The sequence below is a fragment of the Mastigoproctus giganteus genome, chromosome 12 (genome assembly GCF_048544385.1).
Source record: "Mastigoproctus giganteus isolate SK-2022 chromosome 12, ASM4854438v1, whole genome shotgun sequence".
Taxonomy (NCBI): Eukaryota; Metazoa; Arthropoda; class Arachnida; order Uropygi; family Thelyphonidae; genus Mastigoproctus; species Mastigoproctus giganteus.
This window is the reverse complement of record NC_143586.1, coordinates 73,773,919-73,798,701: the sequence shown is the minus strand read 5'-3', so window position 1 is coordinate 73,798,701 and position 24,783 is coordinate 73,773,919. Positions and strand designations below refer to the sequence as shown.

General features: G+C 38.8%; 1 protein-coding gene across 1 annotated transcript; it reads right to left on the bottom strand.

Moving 5' to 3' along the window:
• Positions 1-1,213: 1,213 nt before the first annotated feature.
• On the bottom strand, positions 1,214-20,294 carry LOC150077198 (solute carrier organic anion transporter family member 74D-like). Its single transcript, XM_090385811.1, has 10 exons — positions 20,234-20,294; positions 9,225-9,831; positions 6,583-6,669; positions 5,970-6,155; positions 5,723-5,887; positions 3,986-4,181; positions 3,465-3,624; positions 3,130-3,281; positions 2,659-2,723; positions 1,214-1,602 (listed from the first exon to the last, which is right to left on the bottom strand). The coding sequence occupies exons 2-10, from the start codon at positions 9,814-9,816 to the stop codon at positions 1,214-1,216; spliced, it is 1,992 nt and encodes a 663-aa protein (XP_090241937.1). The 5' UTR covers positions 9,817-9,831; positions 20,234-20,294.
• Positions 20,295-24,783: the final 4,489 nt, after the last annotated feature.

The window sequence follows — 24,783 nt, the reverse complement described above, 5'->3', positions numbered from 1 at the left end:
AGGTATTTCCAGTCATGCTTGCTGCATCACTGTCCATAATTCCATCGCATTCCTGGGTCGAGGATCCAAAGCTCGAATGGACCTTTCCATACCATCCCAAAGATGCTCCATAGGGTTCATATCCGGTAAATGGGGAAGCCATTCCAAGGTGGTAAAATCTGCGGATGCTGTTCGAACCATGTTCTAGTCAACACGGCTCTGTGGGGATGCACATTGTCCTGCTGGAACAGTCCAATGCCCTGGTGGTAAACGATGACCATGAAGGGATGCAAATTGCCTACAAGGATGGATATGTAGCCTGGACCTTTCAGCGATGCGTCTCAACGCACTAGAGGTCCCAAGGTTGAACACACCCAGACCATTACAGACCGTCCACTTTCCTGAACAGTTCCGTGTTGATGTAACAGGTCATAGCTTTGTGCGGTTTCCGTCAGATACGCACCCTTCCCTCCGCTCGAAATAACTAGAAACGGGACTCATCGGACCACGAGATCCATCTCCAATCATCCAAGGTCCAGTGCTGATGTTTTCAAAATATCAGCTTCGGAGATGTTCGTTCTTTCGGTGAACTTAATCTTCGAGATGTACTTTGCTTGTCTCAAAGACAAACAAAAGTTCCTTTTGGTTTTCTCCAAATATGTGTATATAATACGCGAAGGAAGAATTCTGTTTTCTTCCAAAATTTTACGTCATGTTCTTTTGGCAAACTGTTGGAGGTTGGAGGGGATGGGTTGGTGAAATGGGAAGCTTGTTTTTTGCTGGTACTGCATAAGCTTGCTTTTTGTATCATTTGCGCTATTAATACTACTGCTAATACTACAATAAAACTGGCGTAATCACCAAAATCAAAATGGTTTTGGTGATTACGCAAGTTTCCTGCTTTATTCTTTTTTCCCCACCCCATACTTTGTGACCTACTTATCGATTCTCCCTTTTAGGGTGTGTTCCGGTTAATTTTCAGCAAAAACAAAAATACACATCTGTTTGTGCACTGGTTTAAATGAAATAACATTAGTGTTGATAATATTAGCATGCAAAATGCAGGAAGGTAAAAATTACATTGCTTTCAAAAGGAGAGACACACCTCGACATGAAGAATGATAATTTATTGAAAATTATTTATACAGTGGTCTTCGCAGATAGTTCTATTTATCATCCACCAACCGGTTTCATCATCTGTCGCTGATGAGACTGATTGGTGGATGATAAATGTCTATAATTTCGTGTTTTTCAGACACTTTCCTTCTTTGTTAGTCTGCATAACAGCTACTTCTTTAATATTTCCTTTGCTCATATCAGTGAGATCTCTGATCATCTTAGATTCGTTTCCTCGAAGTTTCTTAGTTTTATTCTCTTCTTTCTCGTCCGGAAAGTTTTCTTCATCAACTTCGTAGAAATTCTTCACTCGATCACTTAAGTAAAACACCACTGAATCAAAGACGATACCAGCGCATGTGAAACCGATTGTGGTCCCGTGCAAGTAGTAACGAAATTTGTCAGCATCATAAAGCCAGCAATGGCCAGTTTCCCCACACTCTTCCTCCCACACGATGCATGCAGCATCAGTTATTCTTCCATATATCAATGGAAATGGGATGCATGCTGAAAAACACAAACAAACGTACTGTAATTAATACAACAACTGTTTAGACGTACTTTAATTAATACAACTGTTTAGTTTAGAGACTGCCATTCTAACAAAGCTTCGGTAGTGGCGCCATCTATGTATAAAATAAAACAATATTCAAGTACAAATACTGCAGAGACAGCAGTGTGGAGATGCATTCTGTTCATTTTATCTATTGGTGTCCAATTGTTATTACCGTTAAAAAGGAAACAACTCTCTATAATTAAAAAATATCCATACATATTAAGTAAAATTAAAATTACAAATTAATTATATACATCAAATGAGATTAAAATAAATCAGAAACCAAGTACTGAAATCGTAATTTAAGGTGAAAAGGCTTGGAATGTTAACCAAAGCTGTCCAATTGCAGCTTCGAACTACTGCAGCATCCACCCTATTCTCCTGACCTAGCATCGTCAGACGTCTTCTTGTTTCGAGAAATGAAGAAACCATTGCGTGGACGACGCTTTGATTCGTCTGAGGAAGTCATCAGTGAAGTGGAATCGTGGTTTCAAATTCAGTTACAAATTCTTTGTGAATCACACCCTGTTTGTCGAAGACACGATCAGCATCGTTTTGAAACGAAACGTTTTGGCCTTGTTGATGGTTTCGAAGTCCATTGCATGCTCAGATGCTTTCCCAACACTCATCTCCAGTGGTAATACAGTCGAGGATATTAGATTATCTTGATAAGTCTGGAAGAAGTCTTTGCATAATGACACTCTTCGTTGCTTCTGCTCGTCTTTTTCCCTAAATCTTCTTGCAGAATTTCATGAATCACAAGGTCAGACGACGATATCGTGTCTCAATTTTGCAACTCTGTCCTCATTTCGGGAGCTTGACAGACGGACACCCACTTCTTCGGTCATCGCGAACATCCTCATGTCCGTCTTTGATACCAATCAAAATACCATTCAAACTCACTGGTGTGACTTAACCTTTCATTGGACAGGGAATGTAAATACAAAACTACAGTTCAGACCTAATGCTTTAGCACACCGAGTTAAAAAAAAAAAAAATAAACTTACCGAATAAGGTGCAAATGACATCGAATAATCCTAGAACTAGACCTTTATCCTCCTTCTCAACGCACCTGGAAATAATATTAACTTTTAATGTAGAGGACATCCCACTTATAGCAAATGGAGTTTAACTAAATGAAACTCCATTTGTTAAAAGTAATCTGAATTTTATATTTACGAATTCAAAGCTTAAGAAAGAGTATTTCGACTAATTCCTGCCTGTTGAAGGCTACATTAAAATTTTCGCATTATTTTTCTACCGATAGAACTGATCCAAAAAACTCGGAGGAAAGAAAGGCAGTTGAATTGAAAATTCTATTCACCCGAAAATTCTACACGAAAAATAAACGCGAACGGAACTGTTTTAAAACGAAGAAATCATAAAATGCGCATGTGATAAATGAAAGACAGTTTTAACAGCATGATACGTGTAGAAATCATAATTGCGCATGCGCTAAATGAAATATGGCTACGTACCTTAAGAAAATTAGGGTACTTCCAGTGTGAAAAGCTGCGGACTCAATTATCAAAGTGATGCAAAGAAAGACCATGTATGGGACAAGCATTCCGCATTCTTGTGGACAGTAACCACTTGTAGCATTTTCCACACACAAACAATCAAGAAATATCTGTAATATTTCGATTTAGAGTTATAATAAAGCGTCTTTAATTAATAAGTGGTCTCTTTGTCTTAAATTATTAATTAAACAATAATCTCACCTGCCATACTAACAAAAACTATCCAATACTAATAAGCTGTTGAAAAACCTAAAATTTAAGCATCTCTGCAAAAAATATTTAAATTTGTTTACCGTTTCGTTGTTTGTAGCATTGGGATTTGTGGTGTAGTTACTACATCCGGCATAACATGGAGAGAAATAGGTGGAAACTCCATCTGATCCACAGACAGGGTCAAAATTTGCTGTTGTGCATTCACATTGATGATTGCAGTTGTTTGTTAGATTTAAAAGCCTGAAAAGATGTTTAAATATTCAGTTAGTGCTACAAATATTCTGGCAAGGATAATATATAAATTCATTCATTATTCATGATCAGAATTTTTTAAAACATTGCATTTGTGAAAGAATTTTAAATAAACGCACTAGATTAGAATTACTCTAATGTTTAAAAAAAGTGTTATTAATTCTTTTATTATTTTTCTTATTTTCCAGAAACTTCGGAATTTTTCTTACAATAATTATATTTACAATAAATTCTTTTATAACGAACATGTGATGGAAATAATACAGTAAGTTTAACGAGGAGATTATAAACACAAAGATAAATGAAAATAAAAAAATAAGTTAATATTCAAATAATTAAAAATACTCACCCATTGTCTGAGTAGGTTGTTTGGGGCAAGTTTAATGAAGGACACTCCATGAACATGGACGCCACCAGTCTAACAACAACAAGGATTTGCTGAAGTACGATGTACCCGGTTATATAACGAGGCGATAGTTTAAACTTTGCGATCACCACGCCACCTAGTATTGTACCTACTAGCATAGTCGTCATAGTTACCGAACCTAAAAGTTAAAATGCATTTTATTTTAATTGTTTTGTGCTGTCATGTGGCATTATTTTTCAGCTATTTAACTAAATGAATTCTAACATTCAATTTTGGATTATTGTAAGTTACTATTAATACGTAGTGGCAAATGGTTAATTTGAATAAATATAAGGAAAGTTTAGACTAGTCTAGTCTAAATTCAAGTTCTAAATTCCTTTCAAGTCTGGTCCTCCGCTTCGGGAACTTATAACAGTAAAGCTCAAATCGACTTTTTTTATTTGTCTGTACATCTGAAACATCTTAATGACCTTGAAATAAATTCCAGAAAATCAGCAAAGCTAACGTTTACTAAAAAGGATACAAAAAATTGAGTTGAACTATGGATAGGAGGTGCTAAAGTTAACCCTGTGACTTATCACTTTAGCCTTGGGCTCACTTGGGACGAAGGGATTACCTTCTCCAACCGTTTTAAAGGTGGTGGGAGAAGGGCTTAACATGTATGCAATGAGGGCTATAAAAAACTGTCTTATTAGGGGTGGGGAAGCCTTGCTATTCGATCCTGAGATCGACTTGCAAGATAGTGCTATAAATATTTCCTAAGATAATTTTTGAATGTTTTTATAAGTGAAATTGATGAATATCGTAAAAAGGGAGTATTCTTCAGACCTGACTGTCTTCAGCATCTTGAAGATAGCTGATTTCAGCTGTTTCCATAGTTCAGATGTATTAACTGAATATGGCGATAACGGTGCAGTAAAGCAATGTTTAACTCTCGGTCACGAGAAAGAAGTTTAGCATCCAATCGTGTCCACACAGTTCATTTGAATGTGATGATCTGAACTTGATTGTGCAATCTAATCTTGCAGTAGAAAAAAAAACAATGAAATATGACAGCTGACTGTTCAGACCCCATGACGAAAGATTCGTTTGAATTTCAGTAAATGCCAATTAGTCTGGCTTTATTTTCAATGAAACACTTGCAAGATGTAATGGAACGTCTTGACGGCTGTTACTAATTAAAGATGCGACATTCTAGAGTATCGCATCTATAATTAGTAACAACCTTTTCTGGGGAATACTGAATTCAGATGGAAGGGATGCTGAAAAAGTGGTATTAAGAAACACTGCAGCTGCTCCAATGTTTGAATTAGATTTGGAGCCATCTGTATAAATTGGGAAAAAACAATATATCTTTGAGTGTGAACTGCATGAAGTTGTTTGACCTTTGATTTTTACAAAATATTCTTTCCCCATTGGCAGAAGTAAGTGTCATAGGTCGGTATTGGAGGAGGAACCCATGGTGGTTGCGTACAAGTTGCTATCTGTTGTACGGAATGGATGGAAACATTCCAAACTTGCATCAGTTCAAGAAGGCGAAGACCAGCTGGTTTTACTATACTAGCATTACTTTAAATATATATTGGGAAATTAAATTGGCCTATTTGCCTTATTTATAGTAGTGGTTTAAAAACTGTATTCAGTGCCTTAGACTGTAAAATAAACTGACAATACATTTATAAGGCAATAAATTGAACAAAACCTTGACTGTTTCTTCACCTGAGAGCAGATTTGCTGTTGATGCTGATAAACGATACTGCGTCTCCATGTATTTAGGCAAGAACATGTGGTATCCTCCAAGGGCATAGATGTGGAAGATGAGGGCGATGACCAGAAACACAATTATCGGGTTTCTTAGTATTTTCTTTGTAGCTTTGGGAATGCCTATCGAAAAAATGCCAATGAAATTAAAAGTCAGAAGTGAATTTTTAATCCATAGTTTATTTTATCACTGCAAGCAACTTGCCTGAGAATTTTAATTTTGAACTTTGGTCCAGTTCTTCTTTTTCTTCGGGAGAGTCCGATTGTTTAAACTGTTTTGGAAACATAGCCATTGGACCCGCAGCCAGCAGTATTGTGACGGCTAATACAGGATACCCTGTCCACCATGCTCCTACCCACCTAGGATCTTCTGGCCCGTAACCTGGATCATCTAAAAGAATCATACGATGCATAATTATTTTATAGAAATTGTTATATAAATCACGGCTGATATTAATCGTGTCCCCTTACCAATTTTCGTACCTCTGCTCTAAAGACTTCGTGCAATAATTTCCGACTTCAATTTATGAAAAATGTCATTTGCGCAGATGCCTTTCATGCAACGTATTAGCATTCCAACTCGCTTAAGAGATATAATCTCTTTCCTCTATCGTCTGAAATATAATTGATACTTGATCTCAAATGAAATGATTTTTCGGCTACGATTTTCCAGAGGTTTGTTTTTTGAAAAAGAACATTTTCATGTTCCTTTTCAAAGATCGTTGTTTCGTGGGATAAAGTAAAATAAAATAGTTATAGATAATTTTCAAGAGAGAGCAATTCTTAATGAGGAAAATATTAGTGACAACTTTACTTACAGAATGGATCTTCATAGTATTTTAGACTCAATGAGGAAACACAGAAACCAACCACCGGACCAAGTATCCGTAGGCCGAACATTATACCTAAAAAACATTTATGAAAATAAATGAGATAAAAATTGAATTTTTTATTATTTTAGAAGTTTGGTCTACAGAACTAAGTAAACCACAAAACAAGATATTGTAAAAATTTTTGTTGAATATTTAATTTATAGACAAACCTGGAATTGTGAGAAAATAAAATGTGCTTTGAAATCGCTCATTTTCTTAATAATTGACGGTTGTATTTGATTTTTCCAAGTAAGGCCAAGACCCATTGGATTCTTGTGAGCTGTAAATCCGAAACTTGTCGGATGTCATTCCCTACTGCCATTGTTTGGTACATCCAAAAGTACCTTATACCCATTTCACTCTTTGCCTCTACCATCTGATCCTCGGCGTCGGACACAGAAATGGAATCTCATTTTGGGATTGAATATTAAATTCATCTTTGGGTAAAGAGGGTTACAGGCGAACCCTGAACTATTTCTCGATGAAATCTATCCTGCTTAAAGGTTTCCTCAATCCTCGATGGCCTCCAGTTATTAGGTTTTTTGCGACTCCCATCAAGATGCCGCCAGAATCAAATATCTCTGGCTCATTCTAGACATGAAGCTTACATTCATTTCCTTACCATCTAAACTACCTGGCTACCAAAATTAGAAACTATGCGCAACCTGGAACCTCAAGCGGAGGGCTTTGACAACTATATACAAAGTTGTTTTTCTACATACTTTATGTTAAGGTGTCAGGACTGGGTTTAGATCACACTAATCCGTAATAAACAGAAACTTGATTCTATACAGAGAATAATCCTCTTCTCCAATATATGACTGTTCTGTAATGTCAGTATGCCCGCCCTCTAAGTCTTTGCTGGCTTTCTTCATCTCTACCCTGACGTCCTAAGGCGTGGCCTATTCCGACTTTTAAAGAAAAATATACTAACTGAAATCTCTAGTTTCTCACTAGACCTATCAAATGATCACAAGCAAGAGCCCAAAGGAATCACAGAGAAGTGTGCCGAAAATGGCAGGAGTATTGAGATAAAACCATCAAAGGCCTGGGGAAACCAGAGATATCAAAGGATATCTCTAGTTTCCCCAGGCCTCTATGTCACTTTTGTACTACCTAGCAATGGTTCGTTTAAACAGAAATTAAGAAATCTGGGTTTTCTGAACCCCTTGTGCCACTGTGGTTCCTCTGAAGACTGGAACCACGTCATGTACTACTGCCCTGCCGATGAAGACCTTAGAAGTCGGCTCACCGAATATATTACTGATCATTCTATGAATCAAGAACATAGAAGATCACTACTATCACGCCCTTACCTGATGCGCAAGAACTGTTTTTGAAAACAGGAGAACTAGACTTCAGAACGATCTTCATGCCACTGCTGTTCCCTGACCATCTCCATGTTGGAGGCTCGCATCTCATTAACATTAATGGGCATCCTCGGACCAACACTGCTCTTTACACTGTCATCTTTCAGTGGAGGAAACTATAGAACTACTGACTACCACAGACCCCTTCTCCCTGTGACCTTTCCTCCTTGGTATTTTGACCACCCACTTTCGCTTTTGTCTCTTAGTCTAATGTACAAGTGAACATTCTTTCCTATAGTTTATCTGTTACTTTCCACCCTCCCCTTTCTTTCACCTCCCTTGACTTTTCCCTCCGAACTCTTTTCCAATGAAATTCTTTTTTCTTTTAGTGATGCCTTCCCGGGAAGCTCAGACGACCCTAGGAGTGACCTAGCCAGAGTTATAACTCCGGACTCCCTGGACTGCTCGAGGGACGGAAACTAATTTTGTGTGGTGCTGTACAGACTCCTAGGTAAAGAGACCAGAACAACAGAACTCTACATAACACGATATAATTAACACATCATTTACATTCTGTAGTCTTTTACAGGGACCTATGTTCACTATTTCTCGTGACAGTCTCCATGTGATCATGAGCGCTATACCACGGAAGCAGCAGATAATTACGAATGAAAAGAACTTTCTCATTGCCCAGCTAATCACTAAAAGGACAGACTTTCCAGACATCTTCCACCTTGTTGCCTTTCCACGCAATGGGGTGAGTTTGCAACTTTTCGGAACAACTTAAGCAGCTGAGTCCAGTTGACAAGATTATTGTAGTGCCTTTCTGAGTACTTCTGGTCACGTAGTATGAGCTGTCGGTCTTTCTGTGCGTTGCTGGACGGTGGGAGTATCCTTACGCCTCTCTCGCCGATGGCCGACTTTGGATGATAAAAGCAATTACACGAATCCCCAAGCCAGCAAAGTGATATCGAACAGTAACATCCCTCTCCAACTCAATTAACTTGGCTCTATACAGCATAATAAAAACAACTAATCTTTGTCCTTCACGCGCTTTCCTTATATACCAATCCTAGTCACGTGTTCAACTGGGAAGGTCCACTGGACTATGAAAATAGGGGTGCCTTGGTACGTTTTTGGAGGACAGCGTACAATAACATAAATATGCGCAAAAAATTGTATTATGTGACGATAACAATAATTTATGCGTTTAAATACATTTCTAAAATCGGATTAATGAACTACAGCATATTATAGAAAGAAATGATTATTACTTACTCAAATACAACGGAGAGCTTTGCTTTTTGATATTGTCATCCAAGTAAGGGAATCCAATTATATAAATAGCCACACTTCCAAAGCCATTCAGAAAACGTGCAATGAAATAAATGCAAGCTACTGCAATGGTGGGAGAAACTTCATCATGGTCACACGAATCTTGTTCCCGAAAGGCATTACACGTTTGGTACTCGCTTTTTGATGCGTTCTGCGTTGGGTCTTGTGGTACATTGTAATTTGCTCCATAGACCACGTATGGGATTACAGAGAGGAAGGAGCTAAACACTTGAATGAACATTCCAATAGCTATGAGATGTGGTCTGTGGGCCTGCCTGCTGTAGTACCCGATAATCAAGCTTCCCAATAGAGGGCCTAAATTTTGGGCTGTCATTAATGCCCCACTTGTCATGCTGTCAAATCCAAATCGCTTCTCTAGGGTAGTGAGGACACCAATATAATAGGTATCGTACGCACCTTGAAACGTACTTAGGATGCAAATCACGATTAAATAAGCTATCGGATTAGCAAATCTCTGCAGCCAAGGCGGTTTGAACTTTCCGATTCCACAGAGGTAGTCTTTGTTAGTATCCATGATCTTTTATCTTGGCTGGAAGGAAAAAAAAGAAACATTTTCTTTTTTTATAAGTAATTTAAGATTATTCCAATATATAAAAAGGGATAACCAGATGGCTATTATGATTATAGACCTTATGGACTGCTAAACATGTTTCAACTCATTGTTACCTTGGATTATGGATTGACTAGAGTCTTAGTTGGGCAATTCATATAACAAATTTGTATAAAAAATAAGGTTTTATGCGTACTTCTTTTACTACATTAAGAATAAGTAAAATCTTAGAACAAAAGTTACCTTATATTATGAATTAGTGGACTCCCAACTCAATAAACAACTAAATTTGAATGGAAAACTGTTGTATGTGATGAATAACAACTTGTTGTCACGAAGTGTAATTTTTTTAACAAGTTTATTTAATGGAAACAGATTTTTTTTTTATGAATAAATTGTTTTTATTCATCAACGTCTTCTACCTCATTTGGGTGATGTTGAAGACGTTGCCAAATGATGCCAGAAAGTGGCAATATTTTCATATCTTTTCGTTTATCGAAGAGAAAACACAACACACAAAAAACGCAAGTACTTTACAGTAACTATAAGTAAACCCAACAGAATATCTAGTAATTTGAACGATAATACATCTACAAAGTGGCCAAATGACACGCAGTAATTTTTTTTAAAATTAACATCCAATTTCACCTTAACGAACTACTACAAAATTGAAATTAAAACATTCTCTGTACGAAAATAGCTGAATGTCTCTTTTATGTACATTAAAAAAATCAAATAAAGTTTTTTGCTTAGTGGCTTTGAATATTTCTGCTCTCACGCCGTTTTATGAAGGGGTCAAAGGATCTCCCTGTTGGAGCAGCATTCTAATATAGATGCCTATTCCTAAGGGTGTCAAGCACTTCCATTATAGCTGTTTGATGGATCAACAACAGCTTCTTCCTCCTCTTCTCCCTCTTTTGCTTCATATTCCTTGTTTCGAAGACCAGCACATATTCGGGAGTCCCCACTTCTGTTGGTTCGTCGCGGCTTTGTTGAATTCCATGAGTCACTCCTTAAATATAGAAGAGGTCATCCAGGGGATGCAGTTGGATGCGTATTTCACTGGTATTGACTGCCTTGCCCATCGCCCCGGTACCATTTTGGCGGTCTGGGTGCACAGTGTTCTTATTGCTTTGATCTAGCGTTTATTATAGTGATCTTAGTGCTTCCGCAAGAGACTTCTTGTCTGCTGTGCAGTGAATACTGCTATCTGGTGGACCTTACTTCCACGCAGTCCGGGGTGGGCGACCAGGCGAGTCCTGGTCGGCTAAACAGGCCCTGATCGACGGACTTTGTCGATCCAAAGTGCTTGTGTAGTGCGGGACTCTGTTGGGAATAAAGACATTGTGTTCTTGGACAGATTTACCATATATAACTTTATATACATAAAAGTACTGTTGCAAATTTAACGAACTGATTATGTCTCTACAGCCAAGAGCTAAGATGAGCCTCAAGGCCTTAGACAGTGAGACGACGAACCTCGTCGATAAACCTGCTTCAAGTTCTGCGGACGGTAGTGCTAGAAGCTGCGAACAGATTTCGACACAAGTTGTGCTCGATCGTTTGCCCAGTGACCTAGTGGAGATCTGCATGGCGAGTGATTCTAATGATTCGACGGTTGTCGAGTCACACCAGCGAGCTGCTGCTAAAAGGCTCAGGCCAGATTCCTCTGATGAAGAGGATGAGTCGATGGAACACTTCAAAGATATGAAGGAAGTACGTCAGAGACTCCATGATTACATGTTCAACGATTCGAACAAGGTGAACAGAGCGGCTATGTACGCCATTTTGGGTATGTGGGATCAGGGGATATTCAGGGATATTCATGTGTTGTTGTGGCGGATCCCAGGGTTTCCCCCATAAGCCGCTATTGTACTTCTTGTGTTGAAGCTTATGCCAAGACCGGCCAATTGTATGTAGTGTGTTGGACGTGTAAGTGTTATGATGTGTTCTGTTGTTATGTTATCGGCCGGTACCTGGCTCTTAGCAGGTAAGAAGCAGTAACACCTGGTCACTACGTCTCACCCCCCATCCCCGCCACGTGGAGGCGGCCAGGATCAATTATCTCCTGCTGGGCAAGCCCAGGGCATAACACCTGAGAGTGCCCGAAAAAGAGAATGAAGTGGAAAAAGAGGAATACAGAGGGAGAAGTTTGGGATCTGGGGAGGTAAATAGATAGAATAGAGGAGAATCAACAGAGGGACTCTCCAATAGTTAGAAGTGAGAAGAAGTTAAGCAAGAATAAAGTAGGGAGAAGTGGACTAACTTCTCTAACCATGGAGACCTATCTCATGGTAAATCCCATCCTAGGAACTAGGATCAGCAAAACATCTTAATTTACAGTTTGCCTAACCCCTTGTAGGCAGAACGTCTTCAGTTGTTGAAGAAATAATTGATCTTCTAACAAAAAACACAGTGAAAGCAAATCCACGAATTCTGAAAAGCTCCACAGAAAGACACTATGTGCAATATGTACAATATCCTCTTCTTCAGGAACACAGCAGAATATACACTATGTACAGATTCGTCCAATGTAATGCCAGGGTAATGCCATAACCTGGCCCAATAAATAAAATGTTTCAGGGTTAACGCAAAAGTAATATACATGTCCAAATCCTAGATGAGATCACATTAGGCAGGGTTCAAAATTATGTTTTAAAAAGTTCTTGCCTAAATACAAGCTCTAAGAGAGCCCAAAAAGTCTAAGATAATCATCCAAGATAGTTGATAACAGAGTTACTAGGAAAAGTCTGTAATATGAAAAGTCACAGTGGTCACATGTCACTCACAAAGAAATATTAATTCCAAAAACAATGAAACGCTAAAGGCCAAATAATATCTCGATGAGTAGAGCAAAATTCCTTATACAATAAATACCTATTCTGCTGAAAACAGTTCCACATCAAGAACAAGTCTATTATAAAATCCAGGAAAGTATAGTGTAGCACTTAATGATACTAATCAGTTGCAGATATAGAATCCAATCAAAAATGAGAGATATTTCTTTCCTAATCCAATAAAGGATCCAAGAAATCGCAGGAACAGTAAAACTAGGACCTAATTTCGGTTCTTCTTTTAAATGCACGAGAAGCAAACACATTCATAGCATTAAAAGCTGTCTGGGACTCAACCAGAATTTTATTGTTGCTGGAGTCCAAGTTAGGAACTACACTAAGTAGGTCACGTCGAAGATCGTTATAATAATGACATTGATGAAGAATATGGTTAACAGTTTCTTCCTGGCCACACAAACAAGATGTTGTTGGTGAAAGTCCCAGTTTGTGAAGTTTAGTATTTATACTTCCGTGGCCAGTTAATATAAACATACCATATAAGCCCGGCGAAAACCACTTTAACTCCTCCTTTTTAATTTCCCTTGCTACAGGCAGAAAGTCCCTTGTGACTGCACCAATATCATATGAAGACCACTCCTGCTGCCATTTTGCAATAAAAATTTGCCTTAATCTTGTCTTCTCAGTCTTAATGGGAGCACTTAGATCTAATTGGATGTTATCATAGGTCAATGGTATTTTCTTCAAAAGGTGATACTTAAGGTAGCGGTACTGAACTTCAAAATGGACAGGTAGTTTCCCAAGCAAAACCTGAAGAGCCATCGTGGAGGTAGTTCGACAAGCTCTTGACATGGTTAGGAGGGCAGCCCTCTGTGCTTGTAACAGTTGCTTTACTACAGCAACTTTATTAGCTCTAAAGCCCCATGCACCAGCTCCATAAGAAATTATCGACAAAAACACACAATTATAGTGAAGTCGTAAGGTTTGACCTCTAAGACCCCAGTCTTGTCTTGTTATCTGTTTAATTCGGCTCAGGAACAATTTAGCCTTTTCTTTCACATACTGAACATGTGGTAGGAAACTGAGAGCATCATCAATATAAATGCCTAGGTATTTGGTCTTCGATAGGTACTTAATGGTTTGTTCCCTATATTTAATAACTGGAGGTCTTCCATGGTCAAGCTTTCCCTTAAGCAACATCTGAGACGTTTTTGCAATTGAAACCTGCAATTTATGTGTTGAAGACCAGTTGGAGAGTTCTAACAGCACAGCATTTGCTGATTCTTCAAGGCTTTTCCTAGAATTACCCTGGATTAATATTGTAAGATCGTCAGCGTATGCGATCATATGAATAGCTGGAAAACTCTTAACCAACCAGGAATCAAAAACCAGATTCCAACACAAGGGACCAAGTATTGACCCCTGTGGACATCCTCTTGTAACTCTGCGAGAGACCTCCTCCAGTCCAGATTTGACAGAAATGGTACGATCAGAAAAATAGCTCTTTAAAAGCTTATATATATTTATGGACACTTCGGCCTCCCGGAACCTCGCCAGGGCACTTTGCCACCAAAGGGTGTCAAAGGCCCCTTTGAAGTCCACAAAGAGGCCGAGCAAATACTTGGAATCTGTATCAGCCTGAATATCTAGAAGTCTAACTAATGCATCTTCTGTCCCTCGTCCTTTGGTGAACCCATACTGGTCTCCAGAAGCAAGTCTTTTGTCGGCATATGCTGCAATTAATCTGCTGGCAACAACCTTCTCTAGCGCCTTTCCCAGAACTGGGAGAAGGGCTATAGGCCTATATGATGATGGATCCTCAGCCGGTTTTTTGGGATTCTTAAGCAAGATTTTGAGCAAAGCTCTTTTCCACACTCTAGGGAATTCACCACTTCGTAGGCATGAATTAAACAAAATTAATATTGAAGCTGGTACAATTTTCCAGACTCTTTTAACAACATCAACTTCAATTTTATCATACCCAGGGGATTTACCTGAGCGCATGGATTTTATTGCGCATTCGACCTCTTCCAGAGAGAATGGAGGTTCTTCAGTCAATCCTGTGTAGTTAGAATTTAAATGTACGATGTCAATTTGTTCCGGTGACATATTAGTATCAGAATCTTGATGTATAATTACGTCTAATATTCTATCTATAGTAGAAGACCAAGATAGGGTACTTTGACCTTCTGCTGTTGTGACAGAAGTGAAAATCTCCCCTGGTGGAATCTTTTTGGTCACAAGCTTGTAAATAAATCCCCAGGGATCACTATTTCCCTGGGTGCTAATTAAACTCTCCCAAGAAGTCCTTTTTTGTTTGCGAATCTCATTATGATAATTTCGTCTTGCTTGTTTGTATCTACTTTGTAAAACCGTCAATTCAAGTACCGTACGCGATGGATTTCTCTTCGCCCTCTGGAATTCACGTCTAGTCCTTCTAGTAAGCTGTTTTAAATCAGTTAATGTAGAAGACCACCAAGGAACGTGATATGGTTTGCGCTTTCTAAATTTCATTGAGGCTTCACAAGCCTGTATAATAGTGTTCTGTATAAATTCAACTTGATTATCCAAAGGAAGAGATTCCATAATACCCATCTGCTCAGGAGTAAACATTTCTTTTATTACCTTGTCAAAGACCTGCCACTTTGCAGACCTAGTGTGAAAACGAGGCACATCAAAAGGATCCGATCTAGAACGAGAAACAATATCTGTCATAGTAAACTTGATAACATTATGGTCACTTGTTACCCAATCAGTTTTAACCTGCCAATCCGAGATCCTTTGGGCCAAAGACAGTGTTGCCAAGGAGACATCTATAAATGATTGTCCACGTGTGGAAACAAAAGTCGGTGGATGTCCATGTGTGTTAAGAATTTTTAGACGATGTGTCATAATTACTTCCTCTAAAAGTTCCCCTTTTTCATTTGTTTGTTGAGCATTCCACAGTGTCGAATGGGCATTAGCATCCATTAACAGGAATATTTGTTCATTCTGTAAAGCTCTCACGGCGGAATCAATATAGTTCACAAATGGTTGAATAGAATCATTATGTTGGGCACATTGACAATAAATCGAGATAATATAAAATTTCCCGAACCAGCCTTCAATGCAGGCACAGACTGCGTGTGCAGAGCAAAGACTTGAAATCCGAGTAACAGTTAAATTAGGGTCAGCAATGACAATAGCTGCCCAAATTCTCCTTCTTGCATTTCCGCCAGTACCAGTAATGTCTGGGTCAGATTGTAAGACTCTAAATCGCATAGGTAAACCTTTTACTAATCCCTTATAGGAGTAAGGTTCCTGTAGGGCCATGATATGAATAGAGTGATCAAGAACGGTTGTGGTGAGGTCATGCATAACTGCAATCGCACGTTGACAGTTAAGTTGGAGAAAATTTAATTGTTTTAAATTTGTACTGCTTGTGTTGGAACTGATTGGAGGTGTATTATTCATAACTAGTTTTAGATCTGATAATTTCCAGCGCCTTTAAATATTCTTGGCATTTAGCATCTTTGTATGAGTGAGCATAGTTCTTTTTTCTCCGCTTACAGTTCGGACATTCAGGGGGTTTGTCTTTATTCTGGCAATCTGCAATATTATGACCTGAACAACCGCAGTGACCACATGTTTGAGCTTCTTGAGTACACGTCCTAACTGAATGGCCGTAGCCAAGGCATTTAAAGCATCGTGGTACTATAGTATAGTCCTTAACCGTGTGCGATGTCCACCCTATGTAAACTCTATGAGTTAAAAGCAAAGCTTTCCTAATATCACTGGAAACCTCGAATATCCAATTTACCGTTGACCGATTTGGTTTGGGACGTGTTGAAAACCTAGGTTTTACTTGCGCCTGTACCTCCTCTGAGGTAAATCGATAATCCTTTAGATTTTTGTGAAATAAATCATCTAATATATCTTCAATTTTAACCTCCTTGTGTATGTCATACATAACAATTGTGGGTCCTAGTTTCTTGGGTGTCTCAGATTTGAGACCACAATCTTGCAATTTTGAACACTTTCGTATCTTATCAAGATCCTGAGAAGTTGCAGTCTCAATAAGTATCCCATTAGATCGAATCTTTCTTATGTATTTAATTTTTACATCCTTGATGTCCGACGCCAATTTGGTTTTAACCTCCTGCCTAACCTCTTCGCTGGTAGAAAAGGCGCTGCCTTCCTGAGCCTTAATAAGTATAATGTGTGGCTCTGGCACAGGCTTCACTGATCCAGTCCTTGGCGTAGCAACATGTGATGGAGTGTAGATTTTTGCCGCTTGTCCATATGACAAATTAGAAGCAGCCAAAGTAGTTGGCAAAGACACTGGAGGTCCACCAATAGTTCCTTGTACCTTGCTAAGTTGGTATTCTCTTTCCTCAAGTTTGGCCTTTAGCCGCTCATTCTCCATGATAACTTTGGTCAATAATTGCTCCATTGCTGTCCAAGTTGTTTGAATGTCCGTGGTAACCGTCTTGGTCAATCTACCACCGTCAGAAATAACCTCAAACAAATGTGAATGCAATGAAAAAACCTGGTCTGTATATGATCCAAGATATTGCGATGATTGAGATTGGTCTAGTGTATCTACAGAGTCTCTGGCTGTTGTAGCATCCAGGGAATCCTGAGACCTAGTTGAAATCATGTTCGCGACCACTGGACTATCACTGGGTTCCAATCTGGGCAACTCCACCCTAACACCCAATTCTTAGGAACAATCTGTGTCTTCAGCTCTACCTTCAACAACTTGTGAAGGTAATGGTGGAAAACTGTTCACCAAGTTGACTAAATCATCGGAATCCATTGTTTTCTTATTATTCATCTAAATTTTAAGATTGTTAATTTTTTTTTTTTTTTTTTGGATTTTTATTTCTAAGCTGAAAAACAATTACCTAAATCCTAGGTGGCGCTGTGTTCCAAACTGGCGACATTCAATTTTCCCTCCAACTCTTTTGGAGTGAAGACGCTATGGCAGCCATAATTTTCAACCTAAAAAGCATAATTAAAAATAATATTTACATCGTTCGCTGATAGCTACTCAATGGGTAAACCAATTTTGGAATCCAGTATACGACAAGAAAGAGAAAATTATTCTCTCCGTAGTCTTCTATATTTTTTTTTCCTACTGTACAGTCAGGGGTTTGTAACAACCCTATGTTTGAAATAGTATTTATTCAAAAAACTGTCAGCCATTACAAACAGTCTAATAATAGCTACCCTACGTAAACATATGGAAGACGCTTGCCATTGTAGTCTACGGCACGATGCTTGTTTTCAATAACGTTCAGAAAACCACAAATTTCTTAATAATCCCTGCAGGAATCACGGTGAAACCTATCTCTATGTACTCACCAACCCTTCATAGATCCAATGGTATCCTATTTGCATAATTAATCCAAGAGTATCCACAGTAATAAGCACAATATTAGGAGCACTATATTAGCACATATACACAAGCCAACGGGCGAGTCCACTCTGTTGGGTATGTGGGATCAGTTAGAAACCAAGGCGATAGAAGTTTACGCCGAGAATCAAACGCTGAAATCGATGTTGAAGATGAGACAGTCCTCAGCCAACGTCGCACCCACATCATACGCGAGTGTCGTAAGCGCCCCGACGAGTAGTGCTCCCAAGAAGATGGATGTGCATGCCGTTTTGATCAAGTCAGATTCAGACTCTCTCAAGACCAGTGAGGCTGTAAAACAGGTGGTTTTGCAGTCTGTAAAGCCTGTTCTCAAATCTGTTAACGTTCGTACGTATGAGAACTATCAAAGATACCGGAGATGTGCTGGAGGTTGCCAGTCAAGCTGACGCACAGAAAATTCTGAACTGTGAGACGATAAAAGCGAGAGGCTTAAAGACCGAGGTTCCGAAGAAACCAGGTAATCGTCTCATTATCTACGACGTAGATTCAGATGTTAAGCAAGAAGATTTCCTCTCTGAGCTGTATGAACGCAACTTTAGTTCGCATGGTGTTAGTAAAGATCATTTTCAGCAGAGTATTATCATTCGGTCCAAGGCGAAGGTCGCCAATAGGGACACCACGAACTGGATCATAGAGGTTCCCACAGACCTGAGGAATATCATGATCGAGAAAGGACGTGTGTTCCTGCACTGGTCGTCGTATAAAGTTCGCGACATTCACTTCACGGTTAAATGTTTCAAGTGTCTTGCCTTTGGGCACTTAGCAAGGAACTGTAAGTTCAAAGCTGTGTATGCGCATTGTGCTGGAGAAGGCCATATTCTCAAGGAGTGTTCTAAGGCGGCTGAAAACCGACCTGTATTAACTGTAAAAAACGTGGTAACGCCTCTGACCACTCTGTTCACAGTAGAGACTGTCCAGTCTTCAAGAGCTACCTCGAACAAATAGAAAACAAGGTTGTTTATGGGTAGTACACCTATAACAACTTTTACTGATGAGTTCAGTGTTATTCAGATTATGGTCAGAGATCGTGCCCAGTGGCCTTGCAGTTAGCTGACTGCTCTAGAAGAGAGAAATGTGACTGTATCCTTCTGCAAGAGCCATACACTGCGAACGATAAGGATCTGAAATTGTATATAAAGTTTTCTTGACATTTTTAAAAGTTGTTAATACTATTCATAGTGCTCAAGGCACTACTTGAACCAAAGTGGGTTCAGTATTCCCGCATGCTTGCGGATGTTAGTTTTGTGTTGCGACTGCTTGAAGTCGCAAATTAGTTTGTATATTATGTGCAAAATATTGTTTGACTTCTAAATTGATGTATATAACACCCTTTAGACTTCTAAATTGAAGTAGTTTTCTTGATTGTGGGTAAGATCAAAGCAATCAGAATTCTATAAACTTAGAGCTATAACGTTGTGTTTATAAGGATAGTAGCGACCTGCCTCCACGGGGCTAGGGATGGTAAACTTCCTGGTGGCAAGACGAGTTCTTGCCGTCAGGAAGGCTAAATAGGTCGAAAGCAGCTAAAATTGCGTTGATGAGCCTTTGCTCAGGGAACGCTCCAATGAGTGTAAATATGATGATGATGCCTTGCCCACCGTCCCGGAGGTCACGGCAACAGACCAACGTTTCATCACAATTACAGATGTCCTCTGCTTCGTAGTACTCACGGTTGTCAGACAAACATTGCCTGCCAATACTCCATTGCCTCCTTGTCGTGACTTTGCTTTTCACGTGATTTTTTGAACTGAATCATTCAGCGCTGACACCATCGATGTATCCATTGTCCATTAAACGTTCCGTACACATCCAGTTATTTAGCTAAAGATGCTGCTTTTTGATAGTGGCACTTTAATTGGAATGCCAAGAGGAACCGCTTGGGTGTACAAACGAAATAGAACTTCGTCAACATCTTCTCTGGTTGATTCTTTTTGTCATCTTCAAAATTTTCAAAAACCAGAAAACTGAAACGTTATTGGTTAATGTAGAATTAAAAACATTTAGAGAAACAATAAAAAAATAAATTTTGGGGTTTGAAACGTAAACCAAATCGTTTACCATTTTCAATGTTGAATTTTGTACATAAAGAAAAAGGAACAGCATAAATTTTGCACTCGATACTACATTAAAAAGCTAAAATCAATATTTACAAATGCGATTAAGAACTTACTATGTTTTGGAATCATTGACAAACACTCTAATGCCTGAATCGGTTGAAATCAAGAGTAATTTCACATAAAGAAGCACAAATTCTTTCAGATTCCATCGAAACAGTCCTCTAGAGCTTAGCTTTCAGTTAAATACTGAAAAGAAATCCAGTTTTTAGCTATTTAACTTTCTTATCGCTTACTGTTTCGTCTTTCACCATATATTTGCTCATAATCGCTCGTGCGGTTATAAGGAAATCGTTATACTAATACCATTCATGACCAGCAGAAGAATGGACACACAATAATTACCTTTCAAGGATGAAGTGTGATGGAAAACTTAAAGGAAACGAGTTAGAAATCGCAGGTTAGGTACAAGAGACAGTAACTCATGCGTGTACTTAACTTAGCCTACCACTGATGAAACAATTCCACATGTAACGTTAAATGTTACCCTATGTAGTCGTATAAAAATTGGAAAGATTATGTTTGTGTGGCTATTTTAAATTATATCCGTTGGCTGACAGAACAACACGACCTTTGAGTATTTCTTCTCAAGTTCCTGTATGGTTTTAGAGTAAGTTCCATATCAACGAAATACTCGTATATTGCCCAATAATCATCCCAAGAAATAAATGTTCAATTTAACTCAAAACTTACTTTAAAAATAGTTTTGTACACTATTTGAGCACTTTAAGCAGGAATTAATATTTCTGAGCTGTTTTTTAATCTAATGTCCTCTGAATTTTACTGCTGATACTTTTACTGGTTCCTTTTTTCTTTGAGAGGCTTATACAAGTCTAAAATTGTCCCATTATACAATATCTGGTTTTCTAAATCTGAAACAGAAGCGAAGTTAAAGCGATGTTTTCATATTCACACTCACTCCACTCCTGAATCAACAGACGTTCCATTTGTTCAACGCAAATTTTATAGAGATATTTTCATTAATACTCTGCTCAATGCTATTGGAAACCATAGTTCTTCTCCAAACTCACTGAACAACTTTTCTTCTTTTTCTCTAATTTCCGAACCTGCTGCTTAACTTCCAACCCATCCACGATACAAGAATATTTTGGGATCCCTCCAATAACGTTTGTTGTTCGCAGTCACCATTAAAAAACAAAGGTAGATACTTCTGGTTTCTGGTATAATTTCTACATCTCGAATTTGAAGCTCTAAAATCAATGCCTTTATATAACACTTAGTTGAGCAAGTAACCAATACTCATCTAGATGAAACTAAAGGTTGTGAATGTTCTGTGAGTTCCACACTTGTTCAGACTGGAGTAGCGGTTAGCAATCATTTTCTTAATGCAAATCAATATGTGATTTTTACAAAATGGGACAAGACAATTCTAAATTTTGAATGATAACGAAAAATTGGGTTTTGATATTCATACAAATTGCGAGGACTCAGTCATCACCATAACGTTTGTAGCTTAGAAAGCGACAGCTGCAAAGCAGTTTTTTTTTTATTGATATCTGCAAGGGACGATCGTGAAAATGTCCTATCTGTTTTCAAAATGTCGGCTTCGGAGAGGTTTATTCTTTCGGCGAAGCTTAATCTTTGTTTGTCTTGAAGAAAAACAAAGTTCCTTTTGGTTTTCTCCAAATATGTGAAAATAATACGCGAAGGAAGAAATTTATTATCTTCCAAAATTTCATAAAATCTGTGGTTGCTGGAAAGTTTAATCGCATATTTCAAATCGACATCATGGGCACACCCACAGGGAGGATAAGGGGAATAATGGCTCTGCAGAACATTTTGTTTTATATTATAAAATTGTATTGTCAAGTAATGACGCTCGTAAAAGCTACCAAAGAGGAAGGCAGGAGCCCTTACCATTCCCACTCCCCTCAGCGTCTGGAGACTAGGCACCTGCGAGGTGATCTGATTGAGGTGGTTAAGGCTTTGGGCGGATTCAGCAAGCTCAATGCTGATGGCATTCTTCCTCTAGTTCAGACTACACACAGGAGAGAGCATAAATTAAAATTGAGAAAGGATGGTGCTGCAGAATAGATGTGCGGATTTTGCCTTCAGCCAACGGATGATTGATTGCTAGAACAAACTTCCATTTGGTGTTGTGGAAGTGGATAGCCTACACAACTTCTGAAACTAATAGAGGATTCTGTGGGGATGAGGAGATGAAACTTATTGGACCGGGTTTATTGAATACGAATTGATCCTGAACTCTTCCCAGGAATTAATAGAATGTACACTGAAAATTTGGTATCGATCAGACACTTTCTTATCGAGCAATGGCCCTACTTATATTTACGTATAAAGATAACTCTAAATATTGTGAAAAAAAATTGCCGGATTTCTTTTGGTCCGAGTTTAATGAAATTTGGAATGGTTTGACAAATATTTCTAAAAGACTCAACAAAAAAAAAAACACCTTCAAATGATATGATTATAATGAATGAATCAAGCACTTAGTAACTACTAATCATTGCAATGAGAAGTATAACCGAATGAATGGAATTTTTGCCACAGCTCTCAATGAATCTGTCGATAATGCCCATCACTAGTACTTTAAATCCGATACTAATAGGAAAAATAGCCTTACACGTTAATGAAAAATAGATGAAAATGAGATAGAATTGACCTAATTCGGGGTGACACCTACCCTCAGGAGAGCATCTACACGCGCAGCAGATGCCACTTTGACTACCACTTTCAGTAGCCAATTGGAGGGATGAGAACAGTCAGGTAATGCATTTCACAGAAAACGCCCCGAGGTTAATAATATTCGTTGTTTTCCTCTCCATATCAATGTGAAAAGCAGCAGAGCTATTTCCAACGTTTCCAGATGAATATCATGGGCCATAAAAGCAATCCTCTCTAGCAAGTAAGTGAGAACTTTCGGCATATTTGAATCGATTGTCTCTTAACAAAATGTACGGACGACCGAAAACGAAATGAGTTCACAAAATGTTCAACAAGTTTACTCACGAATTCGGTGATAACATGTTGATGCGTTGAGCCGCAGCACATTTATAGTAAATTGTTCCTTCTTACTTATTTTCCTCTTCGGAACAGAGAAAGGGTCACCACCAGCTGCTCAACAACTTAGCCGGTGGTCTGAAGATCTCAAATCGTCATGGATTTGGTCGAGAGTTTATTTTTAGGTGTGGTAAGATCAATTGGAGGTGATAAACAAATGCCATATTAGAGTATTGCAGTACACGTATTCTTGTTGTCTTTTCTATAAAGACAAACATCGTTATGACTTTATGACCATGCTGAATATTACGGTACTTTGGTGCCCAGGTAGCAGAAGGCAACTTTCCAAGTGTAACCCTAATTATAGCATTAATTTGTTAAGTTTGTGTCGTGGAAATTTGCATTTCTTTTTCTATAATAGTCATTGATTGTGTTTAAAGCTAAACGCAGTAAAAATAAACTGTCGGCCAATTGCATATGCGCTTTGAGATCTGAGTCGGACAGATCTCAAAGCGCATAGAGATCTGAGTGGGACAACGTTTAAGTTGCCGAACTCTGTACCAAGAGAATTGATTATTATTATTAAAACCGTTCCCCCATTCATGGCATTTTTTCGCCCCATTACGGGTACTGGCATCAAGTGCATGGGATGGTTGGTTGTATCCGGTTACTATTGGTCGAGAAACTCTTTTACTGTCCTACAGGTGTTCAGCATTGCGGCTTTCTGGAAGTGTTCTCTCGGAGGCCTATCGTTGCTAAGTTCTTACGGAGGTTCTTTGGTACCATGCTCATGGTCGACATGACGATCCGAATGGTCATTACTTGTTCCATAAGAAACATATCTCTTATTTTGACTTCCTCTCTTAGGTCTGCGTACTTCCTGATCTTTTCGTCGTATGTTTCCTGGAGATTGCTGGTGTTGGGCATCGCTATGTCGATCGGGTAGGTAGCCATTTCCTTCTTGTCAATGATGGTTATATTTGGTCTGTTGTGCGGGATCGTTTTGTCCGTCATTATGGCACGGTCCTAGTATAGTCTGTCAGTAGAGATCTGTAGTACGGCCCGAGGCTCGTACTTCAAATATGGTAAACTTCCTTTGAGCAGCTGGTGTTTTGCGCTAGCTTCCAATGTATTATCCTACCCATCTGTCGTGTCTGTGAGTATAATCCGTGTGGGTGATCATCCTGTATCCTGCGTTGGTGTGCTGCATTGTTTCTGGGACCAGATGCCATCGTCAATATGTATCATTTGTTATTCCGGGGTTCTTAACGATGTATTTCCTGCTGTTTCTAGTGTTGAAATCCTGGTCTTGGAATGCGGAGATAAATACTGCCATCTTCGGAGAGATCCTTTCATTCGTGAGTCAAGTATTGGAAGCCATCTTATCTATGTAGTCTTTATGGTCATTTCATCTGCCATGGAATGTCTTCTTCGCCCATCTTTCTGTCTTTGTTTCTTCTGTCTGTATGACTGTGGTCCTCTAGTTGAGGTTGAGCATTGTGTTCCGTTTTTCAATCTTTCTTATGGCTTGGGAGATTGGTGCTTTCATGGAAATAATAGCGCAGGTTCTTAATCGCTTTCTTTCTTTCTTCAATGAAGTCAGTCAATCCCTTCCTTTTTTTTA